At 38.9% G+C, this 26,558-nt stretch overlaps 1 protein-coding gene across 2 annotated transcripts in view; it reads right to left on the reverse strand.

Annotated features, from left to right (window-relative positions):
- The window catches only part of MSRA (methionine sulfoxide reductase A), a 521,222-nt gene that overhangs the window by 143,687 nt on the left and 350,977 nt on the right, over positions 1-26,558 (reverse strand). For both annotated transcript variants that reach the window (XM_078149656.1, XM_020988881.2), the window contains 2 exons: positions 25,902-26,006; positions 7,055-7,161 (listed from right to left, as the gene is read on the reverse strand). In XM_078149656.1, coding sequence (XP_078005782.1) covers positions 7,055-7,161; positions 25,902-26,006 — 212 coding nt within the window. The remainder of the gene's footprint in view (positions 1-7,054; positions 7,162-25,901; positions 26,007-26,558) is intronic.

Consider the following 26,558-nt stretch of genomic DNA (forward strand, 5'->3'; position numbering starts at 1 on the left):
AGGTAGACTCACAATAGATTTTACTTCAATTTCAGTGCTACTTCCTTAAAATGGAGATGCACACAATTGCTCTGTTTTTCAGATCTTGCAGTTCCTAGGGTCATTTTATTGATTCACTCAAGTCAAGGGTTATCATCTTTTGAAGGAAACAAACAAAGACCCTTTCTTTAACTCCAGATTGTCTTCCTCCCTAGAAAAATACTGCTGTAAAATATTTCCATTAACTTTCCCCTGGAATTAACCAGAGTGCACCTACTTATATTTCACAAGATTAACTGGTATATTTGTTATTAAAACAAGATGCTATGTAGATCTAGTTCCAGTTGTCTTATTATATGAATCAGATAAGCAAGAGAGAAAAAAAAATGCTACCTCTCCTAATATGAAAGATGAGATATAGTTTATACACAATAGAAATAAAAAATGTCACTCATATTCACTTTGAACTCACGTTTAATTCTACATCACACTGGAAACAATTATAGTATATATCTATATTTGTGATATGTAAATATTCAGTTGCAATTCTGGCATATAAAGTGGTTTGTAGACAATGGAGTAACCTATCAATTCCCCTACACAGAAATAAAATCTCCTATCAAGCCCTTGCAAAGATACCATTATCTCACATAAGAAATACCATCCTAGGGAAATACAATGAACTTGATTATAAAGAAAGTTATTTGGCAAAGCATGATTCTCTGCAATGCCAAGACAAGGTCATAAACCATAACTCCCTGGTACTATGCTACTATGTACAGCAGGTTTCCTCTGCTGTGGAGATGTGCAAAGACCACTAGAGGGCAATAATACAAATGAGGTTTTTCATTTGGACAAAATTTTGCTTTACAACTTGATAACATAAAAGCCCATTATTGTGAACCTTTCCCCTCACCCATTAATTACCAAACACTATACAACGGATAGAGATTTTTTTCCTGTAAAAAATGTACATTAAATAGCGATCTGCATATATGCTAGATAGTAGCTAGCAATAAGTGAAAACAAAGTCGCTTGGATGCAACTAAATCATTGAAATCTTGAGTACACAAATTCCTACTTCCTGGGATGGGCCAATGTTCTAATTTTAGGCATTTAATAAATTCTTTAATAACATCACAAAGTCACAAGAGGAGTATGTGTTGAACAATGGATTTAAAATATCAATTTCTCTACAATAGATGGAGATTTCTCTTAAATCTTTGCAATAAGATCTTACTCAGCAAGTAGCATGCTAAGTAATTTGTAATGAATTTAAGGGTCATAATTCCACTGTAAACTGCCCAATTTGACTAAATTGGTACTGTATGTTTAGTTCTGGGTACAATATTTAGGAAGGACACAAATTGAAGTATGCTCTGAAAGGATGACAAAGATGATGTAGAGATTGGAGAACAAGTCTAGATTTTAGCTAATCATCTGACAAAGTATTTTATGCTTTTATTGTGAAAAAATATGGGGAGATGTGGACCAGATGATACTATAATTAAATGGATTCGAGTATCCATGATTCAATGTTAATTTGGAAGGAGATCTCCAGTGGAGTGCCCCAGGAGTCTGTGCTTAGATCAGTGCTGTTTAACATTTTGTTAGTGACTTGGATAGGAACATACACATGTTTCTGAAGCTAGGACTTACACCGAGTGACAGTCAGGATTCAAAATGTTCTTGACAGGTTGGGACAGTGGACTGAAACTAATAAGATGATATTTAGGCTGAATAAATCAACTTCATAGCATAAGATAAGCAAGGTATGAATAAAAAGCAGTTTCTCTGAAAAAGACTCAGGATTTCAGTGGAGTTTAATTCAATAAAAATCAACAGTTATGAGATGGAAGCCCAAAAAAGCCATATGATCTTGAGCCACATTAAGTAAAATGGCTTCCAAGAATATGGAGGTGATAGTCTTGCCCTACTCTGTTCTGGTCAGACCACATCTGAAAAATCTTTTTCAGTTCTAAGCACCACAGTTTGGGAAGGACACGGATAAGTAAAGATAGAGAACCTATTTTCAATCTTATCTGAGGGAATCAGAGAAAACTTATGGAGGAGGTGGCATTTAATCTGAGCTGTAAGGATTAGGTAATATTTCCAAATGAATATACATGGAAAGGAAAGCATCACAGGACTATGAAATGAAAAGAAAACAGAAAAAGAGGCAGGAAAGTATAGGCTTTTATCCTACCACACTTTAAGTTTGGGGATAAAATTGGTTTTTACTTATACGTCTTACACATATGGTATAACTGTTCTTTGAATGTGGTGGAGAATGAGAAGGGGAAGCCAAGATAGCAGAGTGAAATGAGTATTTTTGCTGAGCTTTCTCTTCTAATCAACTTTAAAAAGGGTGTCAAACCAAATTCAGAATAGGAAAACCAACAAAAAGTCACAGTGAGTCATTTTTTCCAGTTTAGGGCAGCTGAGGAGAAAAGAAAAAAGAGGTCTGTGGACACTGATGTGGGGGCTGGCCATCAGCACAGCCTGGTGGGCCTTGGAGATGGTGGCAACAACAGCTGTAGTGGATCTGGGAGTGCCTAGTTCCAGCACCCAGGGGTGGTAAGGAGATTGAACAACTGGTCAGAAAGAGGTCCAGGGGACCTCTATGCCAGCACTGGGTGCAAGATAAGGCACTATTTGGAAACTCCATTGCCCATTTTCCATTCCCTAGTTCTAGGTCATGGTTCCGGGGCACAAAGGGGAACTTGTGGTCACAAAGGGGCAGGTGCCTTAGTTAGGTAAAAGTTGGAATACAGACCAAGAGGCAGTGACCAGAATTCTTCTTGGATCACACCACCTTATAAGCACCAAAAACTTTCAGGGCCTGAGACCTAACTGTGAAAGCAGCAGGACATAAAAGTCAAAAGATCAGGCCAGACATTCTCCCCTCCCACCCACAGAGGTGAGTAGAATCCTACTCTAATATAAGTCCAAAGTCTAGAAGCAGGATGGGAAAAGTGAGCAAAAACGAAACCTAACTATAAAAAGCTACTATGGTGAAAGGGGAGCTCAAGACACAAACTCAGAAGACAATGATGTGAAAATCTCTCTCTCTCTCTCTCTCTCTCTCTCTCTCTCTCTCTCTCTCTCTCTCTCTCTCTCTCTCTCTCTCTCTCCCTCCCTCCCCACTCACACAACATTTATATAGCACCTACTATGTACCAGGCTAACCTTTATATAACACCTACTGTGTGTCAGGCACTGTGTTAAGTGCTTTACAAATACTATTATATTTGATTCACACAACAATTGTGGGAAGTGGGTGCTATTATTATTCCCATTTTTACAGATGAGGAAACTGGGGCAAACGGAGCTTAAATGACTTACCCAGGGTCACATAGCTAGTAAGCATCTGAGACTTAAAGTCTTCCTGACTCTAGGTCCAATGCATCACTTAACTGCCCCTTGGATAGTCATAAAGATGAACAAATGGAAGTTATATTTCAAACTCCAAAATTATTCAACAGGAGGCAATAATCAAGGATAAATAAATAAATAAATAAATGAAAGACCACAAAGATAAAAGGACACAAAGCATAAATTAAAAATACATATCCACTAGCGATCCAAGAAAGACACATTTCCACAGCCACCGGAAGAGACTAATTTTTTTTTTAATGGAAGGAGGTACCATGGAACCTCTGTGTTAAACAGAAGGTATAACTAGACCACAGGCATTTGGCCATAAGCCCTGAAAAAGACGTTAACATTGTCTGTTGGGATTCCAGTCTGATTGCTCCATTTTCTAGTTGCTTGAGAATTGTTGGCATCATCTTCTGGTGATCAGGAAAAAATGTGTGTGGGGGGTGGGGGTGACAAAATAAGAGGAATCAGCAAAAATAAAATGAGATCAGTGATATTGGTCGGAAAGACTAAGGTGTCTGCCAGGAATGGAGGACTGTCAAAGAGTAAGTACCAGGGAGCAACCAATGGAGGACAAAGCCCAGAGGAAAGTAATGAAGGAGGACACTGGGATAGAAGAGAGACCATTGAAGGCTCAGACAATCAGGAGGACAGCAACAACATGGGGTATGGAACTTCCCTCTTTCTTTAGCCCTTGCCAAGACAATACTGTACTACACTGCATTTACTGTATCATCATAAGGATGATATGGGTTCCTAGCGGAAGAACTAGCTCATCAAAAAGTATGTGTGTGTGTGTGTGTGTGTGTGTGTGTGTGTGTGTGTGTGTGTGTGTGTGTGTGTGTATTGGGGCTGAGCTGGGTCTCTAGCTCTTGGAGGTATGATTGGGCTCCTTATAAAAACTCTTTTTTTGAGGTGTTGTCAACCTTACCGCTTGTAAAGAAATCTGACGGTCACCCTTGAGAAAGTCCCAGGTTTCTTAAGAGGAAGAAATTAGGAAGCTCCTAATTTCTTGTTTCATCTGAATGGGGGCAATAAACCCCAAAAGTGAGAAGTCCTCAGAGTGTACCTCTAGGGTCTTTCTGTCAGGAGGGAGCTTCTATTATGAAGATTACAATTGTAATCTCCTAGAGGGCAGGGAAATATGTCTAATATTTCTTTTACAGCCCATACAACGAGTATGGTACTATAAACAGCTTGTCTATAGCTCTCCCCTCCTCCACAATGCAGACAGAAAATCATTAATTTCTTCCATAATAACATTTCTTTAACAACAAAAGGAACCAAAGAAAATACTTACTATAGATGACAATATAATGAGAACAACAAAAATTTTTATGGGCTACCAATGGGAACACAGGAATATCTGTTCAATTCAGAGTGATAAGAAACCCCTCTTTTGTAATGTGATTCATTGAACGCTACAGGTATTCTGCCTGGGACTTTAATGATCCATTAGCCATACCCCTAGAATACCTCACTTCCCGGACTGTTCAATGCTCCCACCTAGCTAATCCTCAACTCTGAGTCGCCCCTATCAATCATTCAATCTCTCCTCTCCTATTCCATGGCTTCTGAGTGTTGATGGAGAAGATAACAAAAGCAAGCTGTCATAGAATATAAATCTCAAAACCTCAGCTGGGCCTCCAGGTCGGGTTAGCAATGCGTCTCCATTCATACTGATTCACTATTTCATTCTATACAGTGACTATTCCAAGCTTTTCCCTCTCTCCTCAAGCCCCTAACCACACTTCTACAAACACATATTTATGTATGGCTTAGTCTCTTTCTTTGATGGAAATTGATCCTCTCTTCTCCAATGCCTCAAAATATTTCAGCTTAATCCCAAAAAGCTGTCTCATAATCATAGATCGTAGATTTGGAGAAGGAAGTGATCTCAAGGTCATCTAGTCCAATGCCTTCATTTTATAGATGAAGAAACTGCCCAAGGTCACAAAGGTGGTAGGCCCTCTGAATGCCGTTTCCTTCCTATATCTAAGGCTAAGACTAATTCCTCTAACTGAGCCCTTACTTGCAACTCTATTTGCCTCTTCCAGGACCTTCCTGCTGCTATCATCCCCTCTCATGTATGGATCAGCTCCCCCCTCTCTACTGCTTCCTTTCCTATATGTTAACAAACATGTTCAGGTCTTCTCAATCTTAAAACAAAACAAAAACCTTCCCCTGACTTTTCTATTGCCGTTCAGCTATGATCCCATCCATTTCATCATTTCTAACTTTGACAATGCATTTCTCACGTTGTTTGTTCATCCTTTGTTCTCAAAGAGGGCCAATGACATCATCAGAGTCATGTCTTGACTTGCGTGTGGTGAGTAGATATTTTACTATACAGCTCACAAAGTGGCCATTAATATCACGACACACATTATGTGATTTGTCTCTCACCTGCTCTGATTTTCTAGCAAAAAATCATTGTCTCCCTGTTTGACCAGAGGTCTGCTCCATCCTTGGTAGCTGTCCCTTCCTTTCTCACCCTAGTGCATACACAGCCAACAGCAGAGCTAACCATTTAACCCTTTCAAAGCTGGCTAGCCTAGAGATAATAATTTTACTATCATCAATGCTGACCAATGCAATAGTAGCAACTAGAACATTACAGAAAAACACAAAGGGGAAATAATGATAACTCGGCTGAAAGAGTCAACAAACCCTGAAGAAACCGGAGAACACACTACAGAACTGCCAGAGACTGTGAATCAATACAACAAGCAGTTATGTAGTAGAGGGTGTGCTGGGTTTGGATTCAGATGACACCTCTGCTGTTTATCCCTTGAGTGACCTTGGTTAAGACATTTAAATTCCTTTTGCCTTGGTTTCCTCATCTGTAAAAGTGGGGTGGGGTGGGAGAGTTGGGCTAGGTGACCTCTAAGGTCCCTTACAGCTCTCTCTATATGATCTTGTGACAGTCCAAATATTAAATCCAGCAATTCACCAGTCAGCAAGTCACCAGATCTTGGGGTTAGGCAAGAAGGTGCCATATGATAGATATCAGGAGCAACAGTTTAAAAACTAGGAGGAGCAATATAAAGCAAAGTCAGGCAGGTAATATGGTGGGGGGTGGTAAGGAGTGGGATACTTCAAAATGTGATGAGTCAGAGCATCATCCCAAGGTATCTATCGTTTTGATGCATAAGAATGTCAGCCTCATTCTCCAACCCCCAATCATGAAAGTAACTAGGTGTGGTCCTCAACACTTACACCATATACTAGGAATTAAAAATTAAAAAAAAGCTCTTAGATTCAGATTGACTTTTTGAAGATCTAGGCCTCTATTAGTGAAAGATTTTTAAAGCATGTGTAAAAGTCAAAGAGAAGTATTACTGCAACAGAAAACATAAATATTTCTCAATTCATTGATTATGATGTAGTGGACCTAGTAGAAAGATTATTTTGAAGGCACAAAACCAGAAGGGGTCCAATCTTTTTCTTTCTCTTTATAGCTACAAAGTTCAGTGCCATCATTGAACAACCAAGTACTTGGCATAATCTCTGATAAACCTTGTAAACAGAACTCAGTTATGGATGAGAAAGTCAACAGTACAGATAAGACCACATCTTGGCTTAAAGCAATCGTAGCTCCTACTGGTGAAATGCACAGGTCTGAAGAAGGCCTTGTGTGCGCATCACGAGCCAGTCTTACCCAACAGCCAACTTATATGCTAGTCACTCTTACCTTCTGGTAAGCCTCTTTGGACTTCTGAGCTGCTTCTGCCTGTTCTGGAGTGGTTGGGAAAATAGCAGAACGGTATCGGGTGCCAAAGTCATTACCTTGACGCATTCCTATATAGAAAAAAAAAACACACACAAAGTGACTGGGATTGAATAGGTGACACTGCCAATGCCCAGATGACTTGATTTTAGTAGGGTGGCATGGTAAGATGCAACTTAGCATAATGGAAAAAGGCACAAGCTCGTAGTTATGAATCTGGGGATCCTAGTCCCAGCTTTAGCACAAACTAGCTATGTAACAATCTGACCTCATGAATCTTACATTCCAGTAAGGTACTGAAGCAAATAAAAAATAACTGTGATAAAAATTATGCAAAATAGGTATTGTGAATGTCACTGGAGAGAAGTCATAATGTTACAAGAGTACTCTATAGCCAGCTTGGACAGAAGAAGGGAATAGATGAGGACTGTAGACAACAGTTTAGAAGGATGGCATGGATACGTGATAAAATAGTGATGAGGGACTAAGGGGCTTAAACTATCCTGACATCTGCTGGAACTTTCCCTCTCCTCCCCTCTCCTCTCTGGGCCTGACTAAACAACAAAGAGGAACTGGGTTACTGAAGTAGAAATGATGGACACCTTGGAAGGAAATGACACTCCATCCTAGAATTCTTATACAGAATTAAAAAGGGTTCAGAGAAAAGACAGGTACACAGTTTTGAATTCTAAAGGGGAACAGAATAGAGGGGGGAAAGAAAGATCTCAATACTCAAACTGGGGAGACATAAAGAGAAACAGTTCTAATGGGGAAAGGAAAAGGGAACTGTCTAAAAAGATTTGTGTATGCACAAGAGACTATGACCACCTTATATTTCAAAAGGACATGTAAATGGAATCACTGGCAGAAAATTGAGAATAAACACAAAAGCACGGTACTGTCTTCTGAGATTAGTATAAAGAGTGCTGAAGTTCAGAATGAGTGGAAGCTGATGAGTGAAACTAGGATAACAAAAGGGGTTTGTTTTGTTTTAAAATACATTGGGAAAAAAGAGGATAAGAAAAGCGACAGAACTGCCACTCAGTGTGGACTGAAGATAAATTATGATGACGATAATGACAAAATATGTAACATTTATACAGTACTTCAAGGTTTGCAAAGCACTGTGCATATATTATTTCATTTAATCCTCACAATACCTCTGGGAAAGTAAGTGCTATCATTTTGCCCATTTTATGGAGAAAGAAACTGGCTGATAGAGGTTAGATGGCTTTCCTAGGGTCACAAAGCCAGTAAGTATCTCAGGCAGAATCTGAATTTCTGGTCTGTCCAATATACTGCCTAACTGCCCGTGAATGATGGCAGAGGGAAGATTCAATTCAAGGCTTTCTCTTGGGACCCCTTCTTTTACTATTTTCTCTCCATTAGTCATTTTGTCAGCTCTCATGAGTTCAGTTATAGAGCACTGAGCCTGGAGTCAGGATATTTTGTTGTTGTTCAGTTGTTTTTCAGTCATGTCAGATTTTCTGTGACCCCATTTGGGGTTTTCTTGGCAAAGGCACTGGAGTGGTTTGCCATTTCCTTCTCCAGCTCATTTTACAGATGAGAAAACTGAGGCCAACAGGGTTAAGTGACTTGCCCAGGATCACACAGCCAGTGATGGATTTGAACTCATGAAGATCTGTTTTCCTCTCTCTAGGACTGGCGCTCTATCCATTGAGCCACCTAGCTGCCCTAGTCAGGAAGACCTGAGTTCAAATCCAGCCTCAGAAACTTACTAAGTGTGACACTGAGCAAATCAATTTCCTCTCAATTTCCTCAACTGTAAAATGGGACTAAGAATGACACCTAACTCTCAGGGTTATGAGGATCAAATGACATAATATTTGTAAAAAGTGTTTAGCACCTGGCAAATAATAGGTACTGTATAAATGTTTATTCCCTCCCCTTACTCTCTCCTTCCCTCTCTAAAACCAAGAGCTTGAATCATATGCATTAAACACCAGAAGCTCTCCTAATAAATACAGGAGTAAAGGAGAGACATCCTCTTTCCCTGATATTACTTGTCACAGTTCTAGAAAGGCTAGCAATAGCAATTAAGCAATTAAGAAGTGATAGGCAAAATGGAGACAAAACTATCCCTATTTGCTGGTTTACTTAGAAAATCCTAGAGAGCCACCAAAGACAACAACTGAAATGGCAGTTCCAGTAAAGTAGGAGGAAACAAAGTAGATCCACAAAACTTTATTGAATTTTTAATACAGCAATTAAAAAAAACAGAAGGAAATAACAGAAAGGGAAATCCTATTTAAAATAACTATAAAATGCACATACAATCTAGGAGGCAACATACAAGGTACACGAGATAGATTCAATTACAAAATGTTCCATAAAGAAATAAAATACCTAAATAATCAGAAGCATATTTAGTGCTCAAGGCTAGATTATGCCAATGACAATACTGAAATCAGTTTACAGATTTGGTGCTATACCAACTACCAAACATTACAAACACACTGAAAATGGACAAGTAGTCTGAGTATTAAAGAATATACCACAAGAAATTAGAAGAGAATCAGATTAGTTTCTTTTCACAACCAGGGCTGAATTTTAAACCAATTATGGGATAAAGATTAGTCAGTGAAGAGACATATATATTAAGCGCTTGCTATGTGTCAGGCACTGTGCTAAGTATTGGAGATACAAAGAAAAGCAAAAGACAGTACCTGATCTCAAGGAGTTCATAATACCAACAAGTTATTTGTGATATGTAGTATAACTTGGAAATAATCAACAGAGGGGAGGCACTAGAATTAGATAAATAATTCAAAATATGTGAAATAGAAAAGCTGGTACAAACAAAATTAAGACAACTATAAAAACAAGAAAAGTAGTCAATTTGGGAAAAAACAATTTTGTATAAAATATCTCTGAACAGGATCTGACATCCAAGACATATAGGCAACTCAGAAAAAAAAAGATTAAAAAGCCATTTCCAAATACATAAGTAGTCAAAGGAAATGAACAAAAGAAGTAGAGTCCTATTAACAAGCATGTGAAACACTGCTCCAAATTATTAATAAAGAAATATATACATAAGCAACTTTGAAACTTTACCTCACAGTTAGCAAACTGTCAAAGATGAAAAATCTGGAAACAATCAGTGTTGGAGGAATTATGGAAAGATAATCACACTCATGTATTATTGGTGGAGCTACGGATTTATCCAAATATTCTAGGGGGAAAAAAACTGGAAATACCCTGTATTCCTCTTCCCCTCCTTTTCCAGTTTTGTTGTCTTTTTTTTTTCGACTGTGAAGACATAACAGAACCATTCCTAGATCTTCTGTCTAATTAAACTTCCTCTGTAGATTCTGATGATGATAGGATTCAGAGGAGACATGTATATCATCTTCCTGCATTAGAAAATAAGCAGCTTATTCTTCTTTAGCCTCTTGTCTACCTTTATATATTTTTCTCTTGACTCCTGTATTTGTACTTCAAAGTTTCTATGTGCTGATCTTTTCATCAGGAAAACTGAGAAGTCATCCATTTGTGTGTGTGTGTGTGTGTGTGTGTGTGTGTTAGGTAATTGGGGTTAAGTGACTTGCCCAGGGTGACACAGCTAGTAAGTGTCAGTGTTTGGTCGGAGGCCGGATTTGAACTCAGGTCTTCCTGACTTCAGGGCTGGTGCTCTATCCACTGCGCCACCTAGCTGCCCCCATCCATTTCTTTAAAGGTCCATTTCTCCCTCTACAGGATCACTGTCAGCTTTTCTGGGTAAGTTATTTTTGGTTATAAGCCTAGAGCCTTTGCCTTCTGGGATTCTCCAGTCCTTTAGGGTGGTGGCTGCAAAATCATGTGTGATCCTGACTATGGCTCCTTGGCACTTGAATTCTTTCTTTCTGGCTGTTCAAAGGATTTTTTTTTTCTTTGACCTAGAAGTTCTAGATTTTGGATAGAATGTTCTTGGGCATTTTCATTTAGGGGCGTTATGGTGGTAAATGGTGTATTCTTTTGATCCATCTTGCCCTCTTCTAAGAGATCTGTGCTGTTTTATGATTTGTTGAAATATGATGTCTAAGCTCTTTTTAGGTCATAGTTTTCAGGCAGTCTATTGATTCTTAAATTTTCTCTCCTCAATCTATTTTCCAGTTAAATTATTTCTCAATGATACTTTATATTTTATTCTATTTTTGTCAGTTTTTTTTACTTTGATTTGTTTCTTGTTATCTTGTCGGATCATTAGTTTCTATTCAATTCATTCTAATATTCAAAGAGTTTGTTACTTGGGCAAGGTTTTGTACCTCTTGCTGCAAGATATTAATTCCCTCTCTGATTCTTTCTTTTCAAATCTCTCATTTCCTTTCCATTTTCCTCTAGTGCTGTCATTTCATTTATTAAAAAAAATTAACTTTTTTAACCTTTTACTTCATCTCTTCCAGAGATTCTAGTTTAATCTGTGCCCAAGCTATAATTTTCTTTGCTTGTAGCTGTTTTGTAGTCATTATCTTCTTATGTGTTGTGTTTTGAGCATCCTTGTCACTCTAACAGCTCTTCATAGTGGAATTTTTTTGTTGTTGTTGGCTCACTCTTTCAGGCTACTTCCTAATTTCATACTTAATGTGAGAGACAGGCTATGTGCACTTCTCGAGAGAATATCTACACTAGTCCTTCTGCTGGATTCTTGAGGTACTGAATATTGTATTATTCAAGGGTCTCATGGACAATTCAGGCTGGGAATCTGCAAACTTTCAGTGCTCCCAAAGTAATCTAATCCATGGCAAAATCTGACAGTTGTCCTTCTGGTCTGAGCTCTGCAAGTTCCTGATCTGGCTTTGGTTCTACCCCATTTAGAATCACAGTAGACTACTATGGGACTCAGCTGTTATCATCTGGCTGGAAAGTTCTGCTGGTTCACAGTGAGAAAACTGTAGGCTTTCCTTTGGTTTGAAATTTCTTCCCTGGTCATTACTTTACTGGTGAGAAAGTAGAATTGAGACTCCTGGAGTTCAAGTCACACAGTTATTGCTTGTTTCTGAACTTGCTCCCTGCCCTATATAGAATGTAGTGCCCACAGCAACTTCTCAAACTGCAATGGTAGCACCAGGCACAGCTTCCCTCCTTGGTCTGCATTAGATCTGTAGCCTGCAACGGGGTAGTGAGCGCTAGTGCTGGCAGGTAGCACCTATTCCTATATCTTGCAGAAGTTTAGGTTCCCTCTATGCTGTATCTAGGACCTCTTTATGCACTGATACACAGCTTCTCCCTGAACTGGAATGCTCAGTAGGATTTTCTCCTGTACCAACTTTATCCTCAGTGTCTGAAGACCTCTCTGTCTCCTTTGGCCCACTTGGTCCAGAAAAAGAACTCAGTGTGAAATTTTTCTTGAAATTCCTAACTATTGCACATGTATAACCTATATTAGATTGTTTACCATCTCAGGGAGAGGGTAGGCCATTATGAAACTTCCTATATGAAGAATTGTTTGGTGACATTTAATCTGTGAGCTATTCACTGCCACAGCTCAAGTAACAACCCAAAGAAGAAATCAAATCAAATATGTACTGAGTAGTTTTTCGTTTAATGGTTCCACTAATCAGTGGATTCAGATAACTCAAGTTTCTTCAAAGTCTTTAGACATTTTCTAGTCAAATGCTAAAAATCTCAGCTGTAACACAGTCTTGTCCATGGGTCATAGTTGTTTGCATATGAAACTATTATATGCTGGCTTTTACTCCATGGTGTGAAATGTGAGACTTGAGAATTCCAAACACACCTTTATTTAATAAGGGCTATTAGCAAACAAAAACCAGTGAGCCTTGGAAAGGTAACAGAAAAACATGTCATGAATTTGACCTAGAGGCCATGTGGAACAGTGGAAAGAGAACTGGACAAAGAACCAGGAGGCCTGGGAACAACAGCCAGCTTGTTCTTTAGCCGTAACATATTTGCAGACAACAAACAGGCTAGCATGAACAAATCAGACGGCCACCTTAACAACTGAGCTAGGTTACAACCTATGTTAATGGTGAATCTAGAGAGACTGAATAAACTCTGTTGGACAAATTGACCAGTTTCACAGCTGCTGGGGCCATTTAGTTTGTGCACATAAACTTGACATTGGAAAAGTGAAGAATTATTTCATATAGATTAAGAAAGAAACAGCTATATTTGTGTTTTCTCTTGACAGGGTACTTGAGTATCAACATGAGGAAAACAGATTAAAGTCTTGGTTTTATACCAATAATGTTATCAGTATATCTATAAGGGATACAAAGGAAGAAAATTTCAAAAGGACAAAAAATATATTATTAAGCTTGAATTTGGAGCAAGAAAACAAAGAGTTAGGACTGACAGAACCGGATTTGCCCAGTTTGGACTGGAAGAGCCCAGCAGGTGAATCCTTCAAATATTGTTGTTGTTGTTGTTTTTCAGTCATTTCAGTTGTGTCTGACTCTTCATGACCCCATTTGGGGTTTTCTTTGCAAAGACACTGGAGTGGTTTGCCATTTCCTTCTCCAGCTCATTTTACAGATGAAGAACTGAGACAAACAGGGTTAAGTGACTTGCCCAAGGTCACGTGGTTAGTAAGTATCTAAGGTCAGATTTGAACTCAAGAAGAGAAGTCTTTCTTTAGACTCTGCACTTTATCCACTGCACCATCTAGGTAGCCTTAAATATTATAATTAATTCAAATTGAGCTCAATCCTTTATGACGCTGCTCTCTATTTGACAAATTTTATCAAAATTATCTTTCAAGAAGGAGAGAGAAAAACAAGCAAAAATGAAACAAAATGGACTTTCTTTTTCTGGCATATTGAAACATTCATTAATTGATAATCAATAACTCAATTCAACAAGCATTTATTAAGCACCGATGAGAAATTTGCTTGAGAGTAGGATTGCATTTATACAGAAAAATCAATGCAAGATAATTTGAGGACGGAATAAGCACCAAGAACCCACAGAGTTAGTAAAGACTTCCCAAATGAAGTGAAATCTGAGCTGAGATTTGAAGAAAACTTCAGAGTTCTAAAAGGATCACATAGAGGCAGCATGGGGGCAGAGCTGGATTTGAAGTCAGAATACCTGGATTCGTAGTCTAGCTCTGCTGTCCACCTGTGTGACCTTGGCATCATCATTTAACTTCCTGAGCCTCAGGTTTCTCATCCTCAACAAGGAAATTGGACTAGATGATCTGGAAGGTCCCTTCCAGCTCCAAACCTATGACCCTGTTTATTGAGTGCCCACTCTATCCTTAGCACTGGGGGTAATAGTAGCAGCATAAGATGCTTCTAGGAGTTGACAGTGTAGTGAACAAGTAATAGTCACACTTGTGAAACCGAAGTGAACAATATAAGATAAAAATATAACAAAGCACTAAATTTTTCAATAACAATTATTATTAATTTAGTTGTTCATGGGAGAGTCATTCAATGAGGGCTGTAATGGTCAGGGGAGGTGATATTGAAGAATTCCTCTGTTTTCTCATCAATGAAAGTGAGAGGGTTAGACTGGATAATCTCCAAAATCCCTTCCAGCTCCAAAACTATGATCCAATGAGCCTGGACGTGACTAACGCCGGACCTCAAAGGGCTAGAAGGGCATCTGGACGGGAAAAGTAGAGGAGAGGAGTTTAGGGTGAGGGAAACATCATCACAAAAGGTATAGCGGTGAGTGAAGAGACTGGCCTGCCCAGACTAGAGGGCTTATACTGGAAAGCAGTAGGAAACAAGGTTGTACAGGGTCAGACTATCAGGAGTATTGAAAGCTAGGCACATGAGTTCAGATTTAGACATTACAGGCATCACTTTATGGAATTCTGGGATGAATTTAATAATAATAAAGATAGAACTAGCTCTCATACAGATGAAACACTGAAAATTCTGCCAAGAGCCTCCATTTCCCCCCCACGGCTTCAGAGAAACAGAGGATAAATTAAGGATGCTACGAGGCTGCTTCTTTTCCCAGGAAAGCAAGCAATGGACTTGATATGCCATACTTAAAAGGAGCTGTGTTGGATGTAGAGCAAATTATTGGCTCAGAAATAACACTTTTGTACTTCACATTCTTCAGAAATGCTCTAGAAATTGACTAATGAGAACAGAGCTTTTTGGCATTCATGAAGATGTAGTGACCTCCTCACTTTCACCAACTGTTTGAGATTTCTCCATCAACTTTTTTTCCAAATAAGATTCCATTTATAAGTGGCAAGCTATCATGGGATTCCTCTGAAATTCCCCCATTCATTCTATGCAAAAGACTCTCTTTGTCTATGTCCCTGTCCCTCTCTAACATGTATCTATTTCTATATCTATATTCATCTATATCTGATAATTACTGCAACTAAGAGAAATATTTGATAGGCTCTCTTGTCTGGTCAGTGTGCCCATGCTGGAAAAAAAATTATTATACTCATTATATTCCCACCTCACTACTACTTTGCAATATGCAACTTGAAAGAGAAGAAGATATCTCTTAATAATTTTTTAATCTTTTAATTTTTTTTCTTCCAGAAATACAGAGCTTCAAGTTCAGTTTCTTATTTCCTTAAACTATAAATGAATGAAAGTTAAGGTGTTGGTTGGTCACTTCCTACCTCTCCAAATCAATATTTACTGAAGTAGTATGGATGAACTCTCCTTCAAGTAGTTCACTGAATAATTAGTGATATAATTACAAGCAGTAACTGCTTTTCATGTTAATGTATTGCTGGATACTAGGCTGAAAACAGAACAGTGACATATTTTAGCCTTCACACATGTTTGGTTAATTCAGCTCAACATAGTTCAATTTATTAGACCTTTATTAAAACCTACTAAGGACAAAGCATCGTACGAGACACTAGGAATATAAAGATGAAAAACATGTAACGGTTAAGAGCTGAAAGGGGGTGGCAACATAGCATGCACACAAATAAGTATATTAGGAGGCAGAAAGTGATAAAGGCAAAGGAGAAATCCAGAGGAAGCATTATAAGAAAAGGTGAGGAGAAAGAGAACACTGACAGCCCAGGCAGGGCTGAGATAGGTGGGTAAGAAAGAGAAGAGGAAAGCTTCCATGACTTAGGAAGAAAATCTATAAACTGTGGAATAAGAGGAAGGTAACCAGAATGGTGAAGTTTCTCTAGTACATATATGAATATCAGATTAAAGGACTGGAGCTCCTTAGCCTGAAGAATAAAAGACTCAGAGGCAACATGTTACTGGGAGCTCAGCATCCCAGTTTTTGCATAATTCTTATGGAGATTTGATCAGAGTCCTTGGAATAAGTTTTGAGAATACAGGTTCTCAAGTAAGGATATAACACGTGGAATTCCTGATCTTATATTAAATAGGACCATGGACCTCAAATTAAGACAAGATGAAAGCAGTCCAAAGAACAGATTTCTTAGTCTGAAGAATTATGTTGGCTTTTGCCATCTACTGCCTCCTTGGGAGTGCTAGTTTGTAGCTACAGTTATGCATCAAAAGCTAAAGCCTTTTTTTTTTTTTGAAAGCCTTTAAAGCCTGCCATAGTTAGGGAGAGGCTTTCTCGTCACTACACCTTAGAGAATAGCAGCAAAGAATCATGGATGACCCTGAATAGGTTAAGACTAGCAAGTAGCAGCAAAAAGCAGTTTGATAGGCTGACCAACAGAAACATTCATGAGGGACAACATGACAACCAGCAGAGAAGGGCACAAGGATATTACCAGGGAACCTCTAAAGCTCTGTAACACCAGATAAAGTATTAAGGGGAAAAGAGACTGGAGATCCCAATGAGAGAAAAGAAAAGGTTTAGGGAGGGTTCAGGTACAGGGAGAAATGGAATGATAGGCAGTTATGGCCAGACAGAAAAGCCCCTCTTCTTTTTTTTAAATCACAAAAGCAGAACATTTGTGGCAATGATAAGATCCAGAGTGTGAACACCATTTTGTGGCTGAGATGTGGTAGACGAGTCAGTTATTGGAACTGAAGTACCCGAGGAACAAAGTTAAAGCGTCTGAGGGAGCGTCAACATAAATGCTGAACCTCGTCGGAAGGACAGGAAGACTGTGAGTCAGGTGCTGCGCTCCTTGTGAAAGAAGGGCTGTTGTGGGCCAGGGCACTAGTAGAATTGGAGCGGCTTGAGTTAAAGCCCACGCCCCCACACTCCCATAATACTGATCACCGTTGTGAGATAAGATGGTATGGAGCAGACGAGGGGCAGCTGGCATTTACCTGGCTCCCAATATTTTGGGACCCAGAAGTGGGCCCTTTGTGCAAGGAGAATACAAAAAGTTTTACAACTTGAGGGGAGGAGCTCCTAAGGCTCTGGGAATCTCCTTGCCGAGCAATTTTAATTTCCTTGATAGCGGCTTCTACATACTTTTACTTTCCTAGAAAGGTTTTTACTGCTTCAGTGACAGCCTTTGTGGGAGTGGCTGGACATTTTAATTGAAGAGATTGGGCTCTGAGTGATCCATTGTTTCAGACACGGAACTATGACCAAGACAGTGGGGAACGATCAGGGGATAAGTTGACAACAGTCACCATAATCTAATTAAGATGAAGGATTTTAATAGACTGAATTCCATTTTTTTTAAAGCAACTGGGGTTAAGTGACTTGCCCAGGGTCACACAGCTAGTAAATGTCAAATGTTTGGTCTGAGGCCAGATTTGAACTCAGGTCCTCCTGATTTCAGGGCCAGTGCTCTATCCACTGCACCACCTCGCTGCCCCAATACAGTGAATTTCAAAGAGGTTGCTTAGTTATGGTAGCAAAGGGAGAATCTAGAGGTAGAAGTAGGGAGCAAGAAGTACCTTTCTACGACCAGTGTGAGAAGGTACAACCAGCACTGGAGAGGATGTCTGGGGATTCAGTGTCATCTGGGAGAAGCTGTGTCGATGAAAGGAGTATGAGATTACAATAATTGGAAGGAAAAGGAAGGGGAATTTGTTCATTATGGAGGTGGAATTCCATAGGACTCAATGGCAGGGGAAGCAGATACAGAACAGAACCATGGAGGAGTATGATGGAGGAGGAAGATGACAAGAAAATAAGACGGATGGGTAAGGAGTGGCAGACAGTTTCCTTCAAGGCAGCCGGTAATTAAGGAGCAAGGGGATAAGGAGAGACATTAGTAGAAGAAGTTAGTAACAGAGCTACGACAGAAAATAACAACTGCTCACACTGACAGAGTACTTTACAATTTACAAAACACTTTCTTCATAACAATTTTGTGAAATAAGAAGTACAAGTAACTGGATCCTTATCTTTAACAAGAGGAAACTGAGACTTACAAAGGTAAAGTGACTTTTCCATGGACACACAGACAGTAAATGACAGAGCTAGATCTCAAGCCCAGGTTTTATGACTCCAAATAGAGTGCTAATTCTACCAATCACAACACTTCTTTATGTATGAATGGAGAAAGGTATGATTCATTGCCTACTTTGAGCCTGTCAAGGCGCGAAGATCTCTCATTGGGGAGGATGTAGTGATAAACACATTTAGCAAGGAGCAGGAGCTGTCACTGCCCATAAATTTTTTAAAAATTTTATTTATTTTATTCTAAACTTAAGAAATAAAACAAGCATTTCCATAACAGCAGAACAGAAAAAAGATGATTTTTACATGAAAGTCCAAACCTATTATGTACTACTTGCTATTCCTTTTAAATATATAATAAAATTATCACGTATCTTTCTTCCTTTTTTTTTTCTTCCACCTTCTCCTCTCTGACCTAGTGATGGCTACCATTAGACACAAATATGTATATATGTAAAACCATTCAATACATACTTCTATTTATCACTTCTTTCTCTAGATGCAGACAGCATCTTCCCTCCTATCTCCTTTGTGGTTAATTTGGGTATTTTATAACAGTCAAAATGATTTAGTCACTCAAAGTCGTTCCTAACATTGTTACTGTATACAATGTTCTCTTGGTTTTGCTCATTTCACTCTACATTATTTCATGCAAGTCTAACCATGTTTTTCTAAGATCACTGAGCTCATCACTTCTTTTGGCCTAGTAGTATGCCATCACAATCATATGCCACAACACTGTCTGTAAATTTAAAAACCTTAATTTGGTGGGAGAAGGAGGAAGAATATATGAATCTCCACCTAGAGAATCTGTAAGTCTCTCCTTTCTCATTGGTAGCAGGAACACTACTATCTCCATCTTTGTCTCTGTGTCTTTCTTGTGTCTAGCTTTTTGTGTCTTTACGTTTGTAACCTCCTCCTTCCTCTCTTTTCCTCTCCTCTCCTCTCCTCAGCATTCTCTCAATAGTCAGCAGACAGGTTGTACTGCTGCTGTATTCCTTCCCGTACCCCTACTTGCACGCAGATCCTTCTCTTGAGCCATGAACCCCATGAGAAAAGTAGCTCCTAATCCGATGGGCTTCTGACTGGCACTCAGCCCACTAGGAAGTGTAGCCTTGCCCTCATACAGCTCATTACACATAAAACACAGCTTACGTGTTTTAGACAAGGCTTATTAATATGGACCAATCTAACTCTACCTGGTTATAAAATTAATTCTGTCTATTTTAATTTGATAACACCTCATTTTAAATTCAAAACATAAACTCTGTGCACAGCCCTTATTTCCCCACAGAAAAGTGTTGTTTACTACTATTTCAACCCTTTCTTCTTTTTCTGAAACATTCAAGGGCATATACAGATCAGTGTATTTGTAGTCCAAAGACCTGGGTTCAAATCCTAGGGAGTTTTACTACTTACTAGATGTGTGGCTTTTACCAAGTCACTTCCTTTCTCTAGGTTTCAGTTTCTTCATCTGTAAACTGTTATAAGCATATATAACAGGGATTGGGAGCAAACCTAGACTTCCCAGTGTGTGAGACAGCAGAGAGAAGCCCATCTGATTAGAAACTAAATTTCCTAATGAGACCCCAGAGCCCATATGGGAATATATGACACCTCTAAGGTCCATTCCAGATATAAACAAATCCAAAGATCTTATGATCACTGACAGATCAAGGAACCACAAAGAACGTGGACATTCTTGCTTAAATGTTAAGCCTTTTGGCTTCTAGTTCTAATCTGTTGTTGTTGTTGTTCAGTTGTTTCAGTCACATCTGACTCTTTGTGACCCTACTGCTCAGGGTCACACATCTAATAAGTGTCTGAGGCCACATTTGAACTCAGGAAGATGAGTCGTCCTGACTCCAGACCTGGTGCTCTGTGAACTACACCACCAGTTCTAATCTGCCTCAGAAGTAAAACACAATGCATGAGATGACCTAACAGATATGAGAAAAAGAAAAGAACTACTCCTATTCATCAGCGTTTATTCAGTACCCCTCCCCAGCCCAACCAATATATTTTTATTATTATTACAAAACACCACGTAACAATGGAGTATATGATCATCAAAGTAACTACCATCATGACTACAAATCACATTTACACGGCACTTCATTACAAAGTGTGTTCACAGACAACATTATTTCATCCCTGCAACAACCTAGTGAGGTATGCAGTAGAACTGCAATCTCCACTTTACACATGAGGAAAACTGAGGCTCTGAGGAATTAAGTGATTTGTCCAAGAACGTATACGAAGTAAATGACAGGGTCAAGACTAGGGTTTTCACCTACACTAGAGTATCATCTTATACAATTTGAGATATTTAAATGACATTTAAAAATATATTAATAAGGACCTGTGCTACATGAGTAGGCACAGGAAGAAATCATACTAGGAAAATTCAGATTATCTAAGAAGCAGCATAGGCAGCCCTTGAACTCGGGAGGCCCAAATTTGGATTCTACCACAGATGTTTAACTAGGTATAAGATCATGAGCAAGTTCCTTAACCTACTGGAGCCCCATCTTCCGCATCTGTAAAATGGAAACAATAATAACTGTACTACCTGTTTCACAGAAGTAGTTTGCAAAAGGTGCTTTGCAAACCTTAAAGTATTATGTAAATGGGAGGCATTATTATTATTATCATTGTTGACTCATTCAGTATCAACGCATCCTCCTTTAGAATTTCTAGATCTTGTTACTACTATTTCATCACAATCCAAGCACAACTTTCATCTAGTTTATCCTGCTTTTAGATGAATTCTAGTAATCGTCTTTACCTCATTTCACATTATTCAAATTGTTCTGTACCATACTATTTTCCAGAGGATCTGAAGTTCCTCCCAGTCTTATGCTTTCTCACGAGATCATCACATGTTCTTCTTCATCATTAGTGGAAATAATAAGTACTACGGAATTGATGGAGTGTATTGGGTCTGATATTCTATTCACGAAAATATTTCAATGTCATTATTCATAAATTTAAATAGCCTCTTTCTTGCTTTTGCCATATTTTACCGTAACGTGGACACACCAAACTCTTGTCAACACTAGAAATACTAAGAAAAGGTGCCAAATAAAGTACATCATATACACTATCCCTTGAAAAAGTACAATCAACAATAAACCAGTAATAAGGCAGAATATCAGGAATGGCCAAATTTTCTTTTTGCTCCCTAATTTTCTGGTTCTGAGAGTCTTAAATGAAGATGCAACTTCTCTCAGAATACATAATGCTGGTTTGGGGTTGTTTTAGCATTTGATGTGTGTGCAGCTGTTCTTCCCCTATAAGTATACACATCTGCTCATTAGCAATACAATGTAATTTCCAGTGTCTAATTATCTGCAGATGATAGATTCCTCATACACTGCCTAAAAATGTACAGTCCTTCAAACTAGAGACTAATAAAAAATACCCACTAACTAAAAATGTTGAACACCATGAAGTGGAGACATTAATTTGCAGAGCTTGTTGCCAACTTAGTGAGAAAGTCACAGAAAGAAAACACATATATTTTAGTTTAGCCCATTGATTTTTCACTGTGGAAGTCATGTGGGGCTCTTTTCTTTCCTTTTCATTTAGGAATGTTTTGTTATATGAGTGTGGGGAAGAAAAACCCTCTCCTCTTATTCCTTTCTTCCTCCTTATCCCTCCTTTATCCCACTCCTTTCTCTACCTTCTCTCCCCAACCCAAATTCACTGGTTGCCCCTGGAGAAGTAAAGCAAATCATATTACATAAGATACTGATATTCCTATGGATCCACAATTTCACTAATATAATGTCCACTGATGCAGACCCCAGTCTATCCATGCCGCCTTCTCCTGTGCAGATCTAATGCTTATCCTCCCATAAATCACCAACAGAAAAACTACTCAGTGATGCTTCCCCAGATTCTTTTACTATTTCACAGATACCTATGTAATGTTACAGCTCTCCATTCCCTGCTATGCGATTGGCCCACTTCCTTTTCTAGACATCCATTTCTCTAACAGAGCCTTTTAAACCATTTCTTATTGGCAAGTCATTGTTGGCAATGTGTTTTAACCTACTAAAACCTACAATACCTCTATTATTAACTTCTGAGTTCACTGCTGATTTGAATTTTCTGATATTATGGGTTTCGTTGGTTTGAGGCGCATTACATCACTGGAAGAATATGTATATTATACATACATGCAGACACACATGAATGCATGCATATATATGCACATACATATACATACATTAATGTGTTTTGAGGTAGAGGTCATTGAAAGAGTTGCTCTATTTTCAAATACAACTAAGCCTATTTTACTATTTAATTTTGGGCTTAGCTCACTGCTATCTACAGTACCTGTCCAAGATACGTGTACCAAGAGACCTATTCAAGACGGGTTGGGGCATAGTTCAGTTTGGCTAGAAAGTTCAATCTATGAAGAGGAGTAGCATGAGAAAAAGTTCAAATGGTAGGCTGGAGCCAGGTTGTAGAGAGCCTTGGATGCCAGTCTCAGCAAATGCTCCTTTATTTGGCTGGAGATGGGGAGCCACTTAAGATTCTGGAATGGAGGCGCATGATCAGAATAGTGCATGAGGAAAATAACCCAGGTGGCAATCTGAAGGATGGACTGAGGAAGTAAGAAGAGCAGTCTGTAATCTAATTCTCATAATTTGATACCTGTCTCCTCTCTCACCCCCTTCTTAGGTCTCTTCTCAACCACATCCCTTAGTTTATATTCTGGCTCTCTGACGCATTTGTGTTTTTAGGACCCAGCCCTCCCAAGGACTCCAGACCAACAGTAAACTGCAGAGGTTAGATCCTTACTGCCATTTTTGTCCCTGATGCCAAATGGTCACTGCCTATCCCCTACTGCCAGAATCCTCTGACGCCACACTCCACCCATAAGCACATGGATACTTGCCTGGTACCTACTTCTGAACCTCTCTGAGATGCTAAGCCAGCAAGCCCACACTTGCTTCCTTTGCCTGCTGCTGGGACTTTACTCCATCATCTGCCCTTCTCCTGTGAAACTGCTGGCCTCTCAGTATTGGTCTCTCAGCCCGATCCATTGTGATAACAAAGCCTTAGTTATAACAATGACCTTGTAAAGAACGTGAGAGTTTAATATGTCACTAGAAGGAGTTCACTCTGACTTCAAGAGGTTCATCATTCAGCTAGGAAATGCCAAATGTTTTCCCTTTCCTACACATCCTGCCCAGAATTCCTCCTATCCCAGATCATTTTAAAGATCACCAGCTAGGAAGTCAATGAGGATGGATCTGAATGCAGGTTTTCTTGACCCCAAGCCCAGTACTCTATCCACAGTACGACCTAGCTCCCTACCACACAGGTAAGATGTGGCAAAATCAGGACTTGTACCCAGACTTTACAGCATTAAATTCATTGCTCTTTCTACTATACCATGATGACTCCTCATGCACATCTTATTTCTCTCTATCATACTCTAAATTGATGGCAAATAATATATTTTAAAATTCTCTCCTAGAATAGTACTCTGTACATAGTAGGTGCTTAATAAATGATTCTCAAATTTGAATTCCATATCCTCAATTGCATAGATCTTGTAAATGGCAACAGGCATCTGGATATCTACAGACATCTCTCTGATTTCCTGGAATGAGACCACATGCTAGCTCTACATGGCACTGTTATTGAATAGAAGAGATTGTGATCAATGTTCTGTGATACTTTAATACTTAAATCCTTAGATGGACCTGTGAACTCATTCTTCTGAGTATCCCATCTACCAGTGAAGATCTCAACCTGACTCCTCTCAGAAAGGACCTTTCAGAGTCTGAGTTACACCAGCAGACAATCAACCTGATATAGGAAAAGGAGCTCTACACCTGGAGTCAACAGACCTGGATTCAAGTCTTAGCTCTTAACAGATGTGTGACTGTACAGAAGTCACTTTGCTACTCGGGTGGGCATTGATTTGTCATCTGTAAAATGAGAAATTAATTAGGAGTGGGGAACCTGTGGCACGGAGGCCACATGTGGCCTTTTAGGTCCTTGGGTGCAGCCTTTGGACTGAGTCCAAGTTTTACAGAACAAATCCTTTTATTAAGGGGATTTGTTCTGTGAAGTTTGGATTCAGTCAAAGGGCCACACTTGAGGGCCTAGAAAGCCACATGCGGCCTAGAGACCACAAGTTCTCCATCCCTGACCAGATAATCTTCAAAGGCCTTTCAAATTCTATAGTTTATGTTATTATCCTTCAAGAAGCTAGGGTTGCCTCTATGATATAATAAGCACCAGAATAAGCTTTTCATGGAGGTAACACTTCAAGAAGGGAGATGAAACATGAAATTATACAAATAATAATAATTGTTATTATTATTGCTTTTTTATTTTTCTTTATTATTGTTGTTGTTGTTGTTGTTACAAAAGAGACTGGAACATAGGTCATACAAGTTTTGAACTGACTCATCCCACCACCACTTGGGTACAAGCTGAAGACACAAGAGGGTAGGGTTGGTTGGGTCTAAGAACAAACAGTCAAGAAACCTATCCTGATCACCAAAATGGGCAAAAGAGTTCTCTATCTTTCCCAGAAGTACTTTTTACCAAGAGATACACCCCTTGTCCCACTAACATTACCTCCCCTAACCCTTCAAAAGGTAATATGGGTTTTCAGGGATAGGCTATATCAAACCTGACTATTATATATATTGTAGTGATATCACACACAAATACCATACAAACAGGACTATTGTGAAATTGATATTATTAAATAGTGATTCCCAAATAGGTGGAGATCTGTGAATAGCACATCTGTTACATAGGATTTTTTAGTTAATGGACTTTGTTATATGAGAATACCACATCAGCAAAGCAGTACTGGCATGGCCTTTAGGCCAGAACAAGAAAAATCTTGTGTACTGAGTGCTATAATGCTATTCACTCACATGGGAGTCTGCTTTTATGCATATAAGAGCATAGAAAAAACTATGATTGCCATTGTTTGCACAGATATAAATTCATTTCTCTATATAATCTCCTCTATGGAGGATGCCTGAATGATAAACATCATGGGCCCCACTATAGTTGCCCCTGAGAACAGTGCTTTATGTTTTTAGTTCAATTATTTTTCTTATGCATACACAAAATCTGACAACAGGGTTTTAAAAGATGAAAAAATCTAAACCAAAGGAAATACAGGAAGCATAAATCAGAACAACTTTGGAATGGCTGAAAAAAAGACATTAATTTCATAGACAAAAGCCTGCATTAAGGAGGCATAATGTAATAATCAAAGGTGAATGGATTTTCTACTGTCTCATGTTTTTCTCTGTGGGAATTCTCCCACCACAGACAGCTGTAAATGGAGAGGCAGGGGGGAACATAGGCTTAGTCTAAGTCTGCTTTCATTCTCCTCTCTCTCCTCTTTTCCCCTCTCTCCTTCTTCCTTGTCAATAAATGTCTGCCATCATATTCTTGAACTCCTGTGTGATTTCAAGGTTCATCTCTTCCATGCAGCTCAAACACTAATTATCCCAGCTGTAATTAGTAAGATAATTAAATACTGGCTCACTCATCACTCTACCTTGTGTCGGGTCATGATTCTCCCAGAAGACCTTGAGCAGATTCTCAAAACTGATGTATTCTGGCTGGTACACAACTCGGACAGTTTCTGCATGGCCAGTTTTCTCTTGAAAGAAACAGAAAATGCACGCAGAAGTTAGTATTTGTTTTTGAAACCAAGAAACAGGGGAAAGATAGGATGATAATAAGTATAGATGAAATGAACAATTTTTCCCAAAATGTCTGAAGTAGTTTTTGTTGTGTTATTTGTAGACAAAGGCTTTTAGTTATCTTCTTACAACCAATAGTTCATATTTACATACACTTGGTTCTTTTAGCTTTGTAGACAGAGCACTATATTTAGAACCAGGAAGGACAGGGTTCAAATCCTGCCTCAGATGCTTACTAGCTCTGTGACCCTAAGCAAGTCATTTAACTTCTCTGAGCCTCAGTTTCCTTATCGGTAAAATGGGGATACCACTAGAGCAAAGCCTTGTGAGGCTCAAATGGAAATAATGCACATAAAGCACTTTATAAATCTTACATGCTTTATAAGTGTGAGCTAATATTATTATTTCCTCACAATAACCCTATGAAACAGACAATATAAACATTTTCTATCCCCTTTCCCTCTCTCTCATCTTCCCTCTGGCCCTCTTCATCCCATTTTTAAATGAGG

The sequence above is a fragment of the Phascolarctos cinereus genome, unplaced genomic scaffold (assembly GCF_003287225.1).
Source record: "Phascolarctos cinereus isolate Bilbo 61053 unplaced genomic scaffold, phaCin_HiC Scaffold_2;HRSCAF=192, whole genome shotgun sequence".
In the NCBI taxonomy this organism is placed as follows: Eukaryota; Metazoa; Chordata; class Mammalia; order Diprotodontia; family Phascolarctidae; genus Phascolarctos; species Phascolarctos cinereus.